The sequence below is a fragment of the Rattus norvegicus genome, chromosome 10 (assembly GCF_021556685.1).
Source record: "Rattus norvegicus strain SHRSP/BbbUtx chromosome 10, alternate assembly SHRSP_T2T, whole genome shotgun sequence".
NCBI classification, from domain to species: Eukaryota; Metazoa; Chordata; class Mammalia; order Rodentia; family Muridae; genus Rattus; species Rattus norvegicus.
In genome coordinates this window covers 107,482,603-107,496,462 of record NC_141543.1, presented here as the reverse complement: position 1 = coordinate 107,496,462, position 13,860 = coordinate 107,482,603, and the positions used below count along the sequence as shown (strand labels likewise).

General features: G+C 47.8%; 1 protein-coding gene across 1 annotated transcript in view; it reads right to left on the bottom strand.

Moving 5' to 3' along the window:
- Sap30bp (SAP30 binding protein) overlaps positions 1–13,860 on the bottom strand; it is a 31,602-nt gene that overhangs the window by 16,714 nt on the left and 1,028 nt on the right. The window contains 2 exon segments of the mRNA NM_001108305.1: positions 10,480–10,527; positions 13,035–13,144. Coding sequence (NP_001101775.1) covers positions 10,480–10,527; positions 13,035–13,144 — 158 coding nt within the window.

Here is a 13,860-nt window from a genome sequence, read left to right as displayed (position 1 = left end):
CAGCCCCATGGGGCACACACAAAGCTCCAGTGACAACCTTGAGTCATAGCATACGTAGCCCCAGGCATTTGGATTCTGTCAGTCAACACGCCATGCTTTCTTCCCAGCATTGGGAGCATTAAGCACAGAGAAGGCATTCTGAACAGGGCGCAGGGTGGCATTCAAGGAGCAGGGCAAGCAGACTGTTCCTGGCTGGACAACATAACCTGGCAGCTGGGGAGGACTGGGGAAGGAAGTAGCACCAAGCAAGCCCCTGAAGCTATAAAGTCCTAATATGCCATCTTGTTTAATAGCAGAGTTGACTTAAAATAACAGAAAGCTCAAACCTGTAATCCCAGCACTGAAGAAGCAGAGACAGGTGGACTGCTGAGTTCAAGGCTTGTCTAGGCTGACCAAAGCACACCAAACAAACCATTATCTCCCTCTCTGAATGAATCTTCCCAGCAGCCTCAGCCCCTACCAAAGGCTGTATCGTTCTCTTGTCCCCTTTCCACAGAAGGTCTGTTCTCTGCTCTCCCCAATCTAGAAAACACATCCTATGCAAAACGCAGACCTTTTCCTTTAAATGTTCCTGTGCTCCTGCCTAGCTGACAAGTGAGGATCTTCCACAACACTGTGTGTGCTCTCAACAAGTCTGGCCACCACGGATGCTACACACAGCATTTGTTTGCCAGTGTTCTTCAGGTTTCATGGCTCCTTCAGCTGCCATGCAACAGATAACTCAGGTGCCGAACATGTTTAGCACCAGCTTGTTCTGAGCCCTGGGCTCGATGACCGCATGGGAAACAGGCAGAAGGTAGCTACAAAGGGGTCCAAGCTCAAATAAGGGCTGATGTGGGACCGGGAAAGGCAGGAAGGGGCACTAAAATTCACTGTTTGCTCTTTACCGTTTCTGCCTGTCTGAGACAGGGTCTTGCCTTTTTAGCTCAAAACTTTGAACTTGCAGACCCTCCCACCTCAGTCTCTGGAGTGCTGGAAGTCCAGGTCGGTACCAGCGAACTGAGTCCTGCAGTCTCAGTATTCAACCTAATACTTTTAAAGGCTGAGACAAAGCAGGGTAGTGTAGGGGGCAGGACACAATTAAGCTGGGTGTGGTGGCACTTCTAGAAGTCCCACCTACACTAAGACGATAGTCACTTTAGCTCAGAAGTAAGGCCAGTCTGGGTAACTAGCAAAATCCTCCCTGAAGACAAACACACAAAGATAAAGAACAAATCCATAAACAGCGAAAGACAATTACTGGAGAGCTAGCTCCCTCACTGACTCCATAAATATTCACTGAAGATTTATTATGTCGCAGACAACAGGCTAAGCAGTCAGGCTAAAGTAAAAACATTGATAGTGGGGATTCAGGTTTACAGTGAGCCCTCAACTAACGATCTCATTTAATTTTCACAATAGCCCAGCAAAGTGTTCTGAGCCCCAGGAGCCCTCCCGGGGGCCACAGAATAGGGCTCTGTCTGTGTGGTGGCACACACCTGTATCACTGCACTTGGGAGGTAGAGGCAAGTCCAGGAGTTCAAGGCCAGTCTGAGCTATAAGAGATCTCATCTCAGCCCCCCTACCCCACGTGCTCCCGAAGGGGCAGGAATGGGACATGTAGAGGGAAGCCCTGGGACTCAGTGACACCACACAGATAGGTACTGTGCTAAGATTTCCAGCATGATTCACAGCCGGTTCCCACATAGGAGTGCTGTACATAGCAGAACATTTCCTTCAGTTGTGCCCTGTGTGCCAGGATGGGGCCCTTGAATGGGCATGTGGCCAGCCAGGGATGGAAACACTGCACTTAGCAGGAAAATGGGCGGAAGTTGATGGGGCCATCATGGATGCACTGGACTTGCCTCGACTCTAGACAGCTCAGACAGGGAGGCTCAACTCACCAAGCAGAGCCAGAGGCGGCTTCCACAGGAGGTTTAAATAGCAGTCTGCCAGTAGACAGTAAGTCAGCTTCAGCTGGGCCTTGCAGTTTGCAGAATAGGCCGGGAAGGAGAAGAAATAGCGTCTTTCTCTACTAAAAACCTGATTAAAGCAAAGCTGTATGTCAGGCTCACCCGGCAGTACAGTTCTACCACATACAACCTGCTGAAACCGGCCAGGCTTACAAGTGAATTCGAAAGTCAACGGGGAGGGGTCTAATACCTGACTACTCCGAACCACCCATACTTGACAGTGTGTCAGGATTGTTTCTTGGGACTTGTGAAGGGTGGCTCTCCTCCTGACCCCTGGAGCAGTACAGGTGGTGTCTATCTCGGTGCACGGGCCACCTTACACGCAGGCCTACCACACTTCTTTTCCTTCAAGGCTACCTGTGAGAACAGGGTATCTGGGCTTTGCTGTAGTTCTGGGGCCTTGGGGAGACCAGCTACAAAAAGACAAAGAAGAGGATGGCCTGAGCTAAGCGTAGAGCACTAAAGCCTCAGCCACCATGCCAGTCCCAAAGCATCACTAGCCCAGCTCACTCCCAGATGATAAGTTAACAGGCAACCAGCATCCCCGAGAGCCGGGCACGATGGAGATCTGTACTGGCAGGAGGGGGACTCACTGCTCTGCGGACCTCATGGGAAGCCTGGTATCTCATGGTGTGACTGGGAAAAAGGCTACCCAAAGGCTAGGAATACAGATTTGCTGTGGGCACACCTTTAATCCCAACTTGGGAGGCAGAGGCAGGAGGGTCTCTGGGTTTGAGGCTAGCCTGGTCTACAAGGCAAGCTCCCAGCCAGGACAGCCAGGACTACATAGGTCTGGTCTCAAAAAAAAAAAAAAAAAAAAAAAAAAGAGGCAAAATCTTCTCAAATTTAGAAATCACATAGCCAGCCACATTGTAAGGGGCAGGGACAGAACAAGAGAATGGAGGCCAAGTGCTGGATCCCCAGGACAGGCAATTTTCCACATCATGTAATTTCAAAAAGATGAATCCCAGCTGGGAAAGGAGGGCCCAGCCACACCTCAGTCAGCAATCCACGGCATCCGGCCCTGAAAGGAAGGAGGTATGTTGGGGCTTGCATGGCTGATAGGGGGGTAGGCGGGCATGCAGTGGCTTCTTCCCGGCTGCAGAACCACAGAGGGGTGGGGCTCCTAGGAGTCTCAGCTCCAGTACACCTGGAGCAAGGGCAGTCAAGGCCTGTGGTGAGCCAAGGAGAGGATCAGAGGAAAACGCCTGGGTCTCCCTCTGCACACCATGAGTAAAGCATGAGTGGACTCAAGCGGATGGGCTGGTCCTGCAGACTTCATCAACAGAGAATGGCGCTGCAGCCCTGACTGCCCGAGGACTCACAGAAGAAAGTGCACCCCAAGAAGGCGGAGCCTCAAAGGCGATCCTCCTGATCTGTGTAAGGAACGAAAAGGTCTCCCCCAGCGCCTCCCACAGGCGGAACCTCAATCAAGGACAATTGTGGCTGCTTGTGCAGCTTCAAGAACCCCATGCATGGACCAATGGGGGAAGTCAGCAGAGAAGTGTGCTAGAAGTGTGCTGCTTATCAGAGCCACTGCAGAATAATTTCCACAGTTTGAATTGTCAATTTATTTTTCTTTGATGTGTATGAGTATTCTGCCTGTATGAATGTATACCAGGTTTATGCAGGAGCCCGCGGAGCGCCTCAGATCCCCTGGAACTGAAATTACCTGCAGGCAGCTGTGAACTGCCGCAGGGTAACTAAACCTGGATCGTGCGAGAGTAGCAAGTGCCCTTAACCACTGAGCCATCTCTCGGGTCCTCTCCTCTCTTCTATTGAAGGAAGACTCACGCTGTAGCCCAGGCTGACCTGCCAAAGCACTGTAATTACTCCAGTGAGATCCATGGTGTCCAGCTTTTTTTTTTTTTTTTTTTTTAATAATTTCTTATTTAGAAATGTTTACTGATTTATCTTACAATTCTGCTTTTTGTTTTCTTTTTTTAATTTTTAAATTTTAGGTTTTTTTCTTTGAGATAGTACCTTACTCTGTAGACCAGGTTAACTAGCCACAGACCCGGCAGTCTCCATGTGGGTGGTGACCGAGGACGTGGACTCCATCCACCTCTATTGCTGTCCCTATGTAACTGGTGGCAACTAATGCTCTTCCCAAGGTTCAGTTAACAACAAACTCCTGGGAAATAAAGCTCTTTACGTACCTTTCCCTTCCTAGGTCTTTCATTCAGATAAGGCAGAAGAGCAGTAGCAAGGGCGGAGAGACGGCCGTGGTTGAGAGCATACACTGCTCTGGCAGAAGATCAGTTTGATTTCTAGCACCCAGGTCAGGCAGCTCACAGTGGCTGGAAGCTTCAGCCTCAGGTCACCCAGTGCTGCCTTCCAGCCTCTGAGAGTCCTGTGCTCAGGAGTGCACACCCCCAATTACAATTAAAAATACAATTTGAAGTATCACTGCCTATTAGTAATAACTTGGGGAGGAGAGAGAGAATGAAGGAATGACTGAGTGAGCCCTGCCCATCGACAGTCTCCACACGCAGTGACCAGGAGCCACAGACCGCTCCAGGGTGGAGGCACACAGCCACTGGCATGGCTGAGCTGGGCCTCCTCAGGGCACCGAGACTTACATCTGCCTCAGCCCCAACTCCAAGACCATCTACCACTGAAGCTTCAACCTGTGCACCAAAGCACCCAGCATCCTACGGCACATAAGCGAACGGGCTACAGGATACTCAAGGCACTCACAGGAACCCTGGACATGATACCCCCCACACACATCTGGTTTCTAAGTAGCAGTTGAACCGTGACAAGAGTAATACTTAGTGTCTGCAGCTAGCTACTTAAGACAGAGAACCACGAAGCACGTTTTTGTCTAGGAGCTGTGTGAACCAAAGTACCAAGGTCTGTGAGCTGAGAACACATGGCTGCAGGATGTCTTCACCCTGCGGAACACACACAACACACGGCACAGCTGCACTGAAGGCCATAATGGCCTTGGCTGCTTCACTCACTCTGGGAGCTCTCTCCCCCTCCCCACCCCATTGCATAAGATCCCAGAAGGTGGGCCTCACAGTCCTGCTGAGCTGGGTGAGGTGGTGGGTGTGTGACTGGCCTCCACAGCTGGAGGACAGCTTTCTTTAGGTACCAACTCCCCCTTCAATCTTGTCCGTTTGAATCTTGTGACAGGGTCTGGCTGTGGAGTGCCCACTGGCCTGGAACTCACAGATCTACCAGCCTCTGCTGGAATTAGAGGTATGTGTCATCATGTCCTGCCAAATCTAAGGCAGGGCTTCACTGTTTAGACCAGTTTGGCCCCAAATTTGTGACCCTCCTGCCTTACCCTTCTAAATTAGCGACCACACCCAGCTTGGGCTCTAAGGATTTTAAGAATGTTTTCTTTTGATTTAACTGGGATCATACACACCTCTTTCAAAAATGCCACAACAATTCCCTACTCAATGTTAGCGCCTAGAAAAACCAGGATTCTTTCCCTACCACAGAGCCTGGACCAGAGGCCCCAGGGAGCTCCCAAGTACAGGCCCTCCCTGACAGCTGGCAGCAGGCGGTTTGCCTTTCTTGTTCCAGGTCATCTATCTATCCCTGCTTGTGGTCAATGGAAGGGCGTGCCAGGGAAATGGAAATACCTCTATCCACAGGAACTGCAGGAGTGGAAGAAAAATAAACAAGGGAGAATGTTCCAGAACTATGGAGGCAAAGCCTGGACAGAGGACAGCGGCACTCGGGAGCTCCTGCACCAAGGGCAAATGGACAGAGGGCACACTGGAGCCACTGGGAGCTCGAGGTGCGGTGCTGTCAGAGGGCTGCCACAGCTGGTCTGACGGTTTCTAGGACAGCAGCACTACCTTCTGTTGAGTGATCAAAGCATTTAAGGTCCAGACTGCTTCCCTAGGAGGTGAGACCAGACACCAAGAGAAGAAAGTATGGAATAGAAGCATGCCAGTGTTTAGCTTCTCTTGGCATACTGAGTTGCCTCCCCTCTGGCCTCCTCTTCTCTGATTTGTAACTCAGTCCCTTCTATCTCAGACTGACAAAGACCAAAAAGGCCCCCTCCTATACAGTAGGATCTGGAGTTACCATCGTATTCAAACTCCAACGCAGGAGACTTCACACAGAAGCAACTCCAAGTATCAGGGTAACAAAATTAGGTCGCAGTCCTCCAAAGGCTGAAGCAGGAGGATGGGCAGACTGAGGCCAGCCTGTGCTACAGTGAGACCCTGTCTCACAGAACAGAGTAACAGGAGCAAGGAGATGGAGTCCCAGGCAAAGACACTTGCTGTTCAAGCCTGACAACCTGCATTCAACCCCCAGGACATGTGCAGAGGAGGAAGGAGTGACTCCAAAGTTGTTCTGTGACCTCTGTATGTGCACATGGTACACACGTGCCCCTCTCTCCACAGCTATACACACACAATAATAATGAAAGTTTAAAATAACAAAAAGGGAATTTCTAGTCTTGTTACCTTTTCAGTTTTTGGTTTGTTTGTTTTGTTTTTTCCCGACAGGGGTTTCAGCCCTGGCTGTCCTAGAACTCCCTCTATAGATCAGGATTTGCCTGACCTGCCTCTGTCCTGAGCCCTGAGATTAAAGGCATGGGCCACTATACTGGCTTGCTGATAGCAGCAAGAGAATTCTCAACCTTGCCCTTCTACCATACTTCTCCTCTCCAGAGAGTCTGGAACCCTTTGTGGATTTGTCCAACCTCAACGCAACCCATAAACTAGAACATTAATGACGAATAGTTTTACTTTTTACAAACTGTGAGAATGCTACCTTATGAAGAACTCAAACCATTGGCCAGAGATGACGGAACATTCTCCAGTATGACAGCAAACCTCCCATGTAGCTCTGTGCTATTCCAGGTCTGCATCTGGCCGTCTCTCCCTCCCTCCCAGCTTTCTTTAGTGCCTTCGCCTGCTCCTCTAACCACACTGAGGCTGCAAGCACAGGCCTCTCTTCTGTAGTCAGTGACACTGGTGACCAGCCTGGGAAGTGAGCAGAGGCCCTGGCAACAGTGGTGGTGGCAGCTGCTACTGCTGATCTCAGGCGCCCAGCACTATTTTAAGCACTTTAACCCTTATCAAACGAAAGGCGGATTTCATTATGATGCCCATTTCCCAGAGAAGAGAAACTGAGGTTCAGAGATGTCTCAAGGAAAGCTAGATCCGAAGCCATGCTGGGATGTATTGTGTTGCTCTGGATAACCTAACCGCTGCACTACAGCCACTGACACCAAGAACTCAAGACACCAAGGAGGGCTGTGGAACTGACTTTCACAGAACAGTCAAAGTGATCACTGACCCTCAGATTCTGTTTATGTGGGTTCTCACAGCTGGTCTGCAGGTCAGCTGTGGTGGCGCTTGCTTGCAATTCCAGCACTTCAGAGACAGAGGCCGGAGCACCACTGTACACTGAAAGCCAACTGTCAGTACGACCAATGTGCAGCAAGGCGTAAAACAAACAAAAACCACAGAAGGGGTCTGCAGCCCTGGGGGATCTGCAGAGCTCACACTATCCCAACAGCAGCCAGTATTTGCTTTTGTTTGTCTTTGGTTTTCCAAGACAGGGTTTCTCTGTGTAACCCTGGCTGCCCTGAACTCATTCTGTAGACTAGGCTGGCCTCAAACTCAGAGATCCACCTGCCTCTGCCTCCTGAGAGCTGAGATTATGGTATGGTCAATTAAAAAAAAGGAAATTCATGTAAGAACACCCTTCACCAAGCTGTAAAATGATTCATTTTACTAATGTGACCCTTGAGAACTAATGTATTCACCATCTATGATGACCTGAAAGTAAACCAAACATGTGTAAGGCCCATCAAGACAGCTGTCTCAAGGAAAAGTTCATATGTGTAACTTGAGGTCCACGTGAAAACAGCTGTTTTCTTCACTGGAACACCACTTTACACGAAAGACTGACTGACATTCAGGCTATGCCTTCTTGGTTCTCCACAGACATTTTATCAGAAGTGAAGAACAGCATTTACTGGCAGTAACACTGAAGTTCCCAAGGGAACTTACTAGAAATATCGTTGTAACCTGACAGCTTTCTACCAACCTGTCAGATGACACTGGTAATCAGAAACAGATGCCCTTTGGGGCTATTCCAGAACAGTATGTGTCAACACCCAAAACAATCTGTGTAGCTCAGAGATTTGCCAGTTTCTGGTCTGGTGGTGTGAAATCATGTACGGTAAAGACCTACTGAAAGTGTTTTAGAGATACACAAGAGGTTGGGCATTGTGGCTTGCATTTGGGAGGTTGACGCAGGAGGATTACTGAGAATCTGAGAGCAGCCTGGTAATATAAGGCATTCCAGGCCAGCCTGGGCTTCAGCATGTGAGACTTTCAAAAATAAAGCAGGGGGAGTAGCGGTGCAGGCTTTTAACTCCAGCAGAGAGGTAGAGGCAAGCAGATCTGCTCTAAAGTGAGTTCCAGTACAGCCAGGGCTACAAAGACAGCCTGTCTTGCAGGACGGACACACACACACACATACACACACACACACACTCTCTCTCTCTCTCACACATACACACACACACACACACACACACACACACAAACAGAGCAACTATTTTTTAGCAAACTACCAATTAAGTTTTGAGTGTTCACATGGTTGAGTGCATGGTGCATGTGTGTGTGCGGTGTGTGTGCGGTGCCTGCACATGTGTACACAGAGGTCAGAGGTAGGAGGTCAGGATCCTCCTGCATTGCTCTCCACCTTATTTTCTGAGATAAGGTCTATCATTGACCCTGGAGCTCACTAACCGGCTACACTGACGGCCCAATGAGCTCTAAGGCTCTCAGTTTCCATCCTGCCCGGTGCTGAGTCTGCACCTCTCTCGGTTTGACTTCTAAGATATCAATATACAAAATGAACAGAAGCTCCTTGGGATCTGCATTTCCAAGTTGTGTCATGAAACCGAAGGTTTTGAGACCCCTACATGAGGAGTTAAAATAGATCCTGAAAAGAAGCAGAGAGTGCCATCTGGTGGACAGACGGCCATGACGCAACTCATTAGCTTAACAAACAGAAGAGAAACTGAAAGACCTCTGGCAATTATGCAAACCAAAAGCTTAGAACAAAATCCTCTCATATAAAGTTAAACAGAACTTAAGTCCAACAGAGCTGGAGAGGTGGCTCGGAGGTTAAAAGCACTTGCTGTTCTTGCAGAGGACCCGAGTCCAACTCCCAGTACACACCAGGCAGCTCACAGCTAACTGTAACTCTAGTTCCAGAAAGTGACACCTCTCTTCTGGCATCAGTGGGCATCTCCTGCGTGCGTGCGTGCGTGCGTGCGTGCGTGCGTGCGTGCGTGCGTGCGTGCGTGCGTGCATGTGTACGTACCTGTGTGTGCCCTGGTCTTTACTACCTGCTCTTAGAGAAAGCAGTAAGTCCTTTGTGCTCCACAGGGCTCCCTTTTTCACAAGGTTGTATCTTTCCTCGAGAATTTGCTGTTGGGATCGTGGCACCGTAGGAAGGGTGACAGCCAAGGGCATGCCAACTTCTTCAGGGAGCTTTCAGTGTTAAACTGTAAGTCTGCCCCATACTCTACCAGGCCAGTTCTTAGCCTGGGTTTTTTACTCTGCACAAGTAGTTTGCACCTAGTCTCTGGGCTCCACACTGTCTGCTCTTGAATCCTTGGTAAAACACATTCCAAGTCTTCTGCAGCCTTCCTCAGCTTAGACCAATGCTCTACATACAGTCCTATCTGACAATGGAACGGCTCATGCTGTACACTCAGCGGATGCACGGCCCCCTTTCATACCTCACATCTACAAATTCAAACACAATGCGTTTAATTTATTTTTTAAAATCGCATCTGCATTGAATATAAGATTCCTAAAATCATTTTCTGAATGATACAGTGTATCAATTATTTGAGATAATCTGAACTAGAGGGGGAGTTAGGCAATACATGTTGTATAGGTATAAGTCATATATAAATATACCATTTTAAACAGAGACTGTGAGAAGCTCTGGATTTGCGTATTTACAATTACAACCAGGCATAAGTCTCTTCGATTTCACTTATGCAACCTTGAAGGCTTTGGCTCATTTCAGAGAAGTTTGTAACTGTGAAATGTGGTACCTATTCTTCCAAGGGCGATGTTTGCATCATAAAGCATGATTCCACAGTAAGGACATTTCCAGTACCCATTGTACAGTAAGCACCTGGCCTTCACCACCACAGGATCATTAGGATTGTGACAAGAGCCACTGCTAACTACTCTCAGTTGCTACTAGACAGACCCACGAGAGGGATGCTGTTTCACAAAAGACCATGTGCATGTGTGACTGGCACACACCTGGGAGGACGGGGCTGGACTTAGTGTGTATGGACTACAGGACTCAGGCAGGCCTCTGGAGCTTTTTATTTCAAGTCTTAGGAATTCGTAGTGGCCTTAAGAGCCTTCATTAAACTGGCTTTATTCCAGAAAATGCCCACATTCTGTGTGCTAGTGGGACAGATCCTGACCCCACATTTGACCTGAGTCAGAATGCTAAAAGCCTTGATCAAATCCAGCCTCCCGCCACAACCAACACCAAATACCTTTGGGTCATCAGCCTCAGGTTTTTCAGTCTCTGAATCGTCATCTTCCTACAAGACAAAGAATTTAGAGGATTAAACTTAAAAGGAGTGGGCCTGGGAGTCTCACATACACAACCGGCGGTTAGAGTAAACAGGCTTACCTAGCAGGAGTCACCCCACCAAGAACCCTTCCCTACCATACAAACCAGAACTAGAAAAAGAGAAAGGAAGAGGAGACGTTCTGGAGGGGGTGGGGGGTCAGCAGCTCAGAATCTGTGTGTCATCACCTACATCAATGAAAATTCCTGAGGGAAACTGTGTAAACCATGTATAAAGAGAGGGAAGATGCCACATGTCCCACACCTGTCAGGCCAGGCTGCAATTACTAAGGCCAGGATTATGAATTTTCTTACCACTTCTTTGACATTCAACCCACAACCATCCCACTGCTCAACACCTAGGCACTGTGATGCTGGCACCTCAAGCCAGCAGCACTGACACAGGAAAGCGGGCATCAAATCACCAGACCAAGTGGCCCGGAGAGGGGGGAAGTGAAGGGCGAGGAACAGCCTTTTGGGCGCTCGCATTACACTCACTGATCCACTGCTCTCAGCCCTCTTCCTTACCCAAAGGAGGTCTGCCTGAGTCAGACCCATGGGAGTGCTGAACTCTCCAATGTAAGCCCACAATTCCATAGGGTCAAAAGCTGAGAAGCAGATGTGAGCCGTTTACTACACTTTAACCCAAACACGACATGGCACTCCAGAAGTTAACACAAACAACCTACACCGCGGTGGGTTTAGACAAGGGCCCTGGGTGGTGCCAGGGAAGCAAAAGCTTGCTATGCCACTGCCACAGCTCCCTCAAGATGAAACCAACCGTACAGTCGAAGATGGAGCTTTGGCAGGATGCTCACGTAGTCCCCAATATCCACACCGGGGACTGAGGAAAGGTTTAAAAAATACTAAAGCATCATACACAGCTTGAATAGGACAGCAAGCAGATGTGGGTTAATATTTTAAAACACAGATGCAAATTTGGGTGTTAAGGGAAGGTGCGCGCACACGCGCACACACACACACACGCACACACATACACACGGAAAGCCAAAGAACTTAACAACGCTTCCTTCTAGCTAAGGATGACCCTGACCTGGAATCCTCACTCTTTCGTGCTGGGGTTTCAGGCCATGAACCATCACGACTAAATTTCTGTGGTTGGTGCTGGCTTCATCCCTGCTAGACACAAACATTCTGGCTTCCACAAGTCTTCTTAGCAATTTTACTCAACTCTAAATTATCACTACTGGGTGGGATAAAGGCATGAAGAATTCTCAGAAGAGAATACAGAATACACTGTGAAATGTTGGGTTTGCTGTTGTTTTTATGTGGCACTGGGGATCAAACCCAGGGTCCCGTGAATGCTGGGCAAGTGCCGCTGCTGTACCACTGAGCTACGCCCCCAGCCTTTATTTTTACTTATTTGAGACAGGAGTATACTCTTGAATCTCCACTCTTCTTGCTTTAGCACCCTGAATGCTAGAATTGCAGGACATGGGCCATTATACCTAGTTTAAAAAGCATTCTAACGCTAACCTTCATATATCAGCATAGAACAAAAGATCCAAACAACAACAGCAAAATAAAGCGTGTTGTGAGCGTTTGAATAAACACTGCTTTTAAGTGGCCGGATTTAATATCCAAATTCAATTTTAGACGCCTTTTTGTGCTAAGCAATAGCCTGAATTTCCTTGCCCTTTTCCCTTCCAGACGTTAAAATTCCAGGTCTACTGCTCATGTGGCTGTGTGCCATAAATGCCTCTCATTTTGATGAGGACACAGTTCTCCTTCCATTGTTACTGTACCTAGTTAGCCTCAAGGAAGTTCTGTGATCAAGAACCAGGGGATTCTGACAAAAACACCAAGTGGAATATAACAAGAGAGTCAAAGTGGACGATCACAAGAAAATTTCCCTTCCTTACCTAGTTAGAAAGCGAAGCATTTGAATAAACCCCAACCAAGATTAATACAAAGTTGAATACAGATATGTAAATGCCACACTAATTTGGATGAACATATTAATACAAGTGGGAAGATTAGTTAAACTCACGAAAAACATAAAATACCCACTGATACTAAAAGTATCAATTTACAAAAAGTAACCAAGCTAGGCATAGTGGCTCATGCTTATAAACTCAGCTCTCAAGAGTCTGACACAAGAGGATCTGGAGCTCAGGGATCAAAAGTTTGGGGTCAGTTTGGGCTTTGTGAGACCCCATCTCAAAAACACAAAAGACTTTCCCCCAAAAGCTAATAAAATATGGTTTGTGTGAAAAATTAAAAAAAAAAAAAACAAACCTTAATTTTCAAAAAGAACTACTACTACTCAGCCAATTCAACTTTTTCTTCTTTTTGTGGTGCTGGGCATCAAGTCTTTGACATGCTTAGCCAAAGTAGTCTCCCATGAGCTACATCTCCAACTGGTACCAACTGATTCCAAACCAAAAGGGAAAAGGGAGGCAGTTAACCATGAAACGGAATAGTGTTTGAACGGATGGATCTGGAAGATTTACCCACCGACTGCTTACTGTTCTCATCCTCCTCTTCTTCGTAACCATCTTCATCACCCCCTGGGCGAGAGAAGTCGTCTTCTCCATAGGCATCAGACACTAAGCCACCTTTCTCTTCTGAAAGAGGGGAAGGGGAAGACGGGAGGAATGTAAAAATGTTTCTGAAAACTGAATGGCTGAGATCATTTCTGAAGATAAAAAGGGAACCTAAGTCTTAGGTAAGTGACTATAAGCCCAGATTAGATTTTGTTTTTAGGAAGAACAATTTAGATCAGGGGTGATGCCATGAGAGGAGGTGCACACCTTTGAACCCAAAACAAACAAGAACAGGGGTATGGGAAGATGGCTCTTATATTTGTGCATAATGTATAAGGTTTGGTGCCCCATGCTTTTAATCCCAGCACTCAGGAGACAGGGCCAAGCAGACCTCTGTGAGTCTGACGGAGTTTGGTTTCCAGTACCTACACCAGGCAACTCAGTTTCAGAAGAGCCAATGCCACAATGGGCAGAACTCATTTGCATGGTCCACTCCATATGTATATGAAAAGAAAATTAAACAGTAAACTCATGTCTTAATATTTTTAGTATAGGCTGGGGAAGTAGCAAAGTAGTGGAATGCTTTCCTAACATGTGTAAAATCCTGGGTTTGATTCCAGTTCCAAGGGATGGGGGTCTGTTACATGCTGTTGGTCTATTAGACCAGTTAGAGCCTTCCCCTCTTTGAACCAGCCCAGCAGGTTGCTTAAACTCCTGCTTTGACATACCATACACATCTCTATCTTGTCTCATATGCAACCTCAAAAACGCCTTCTATGCGCAAGACTCTCTTCCTC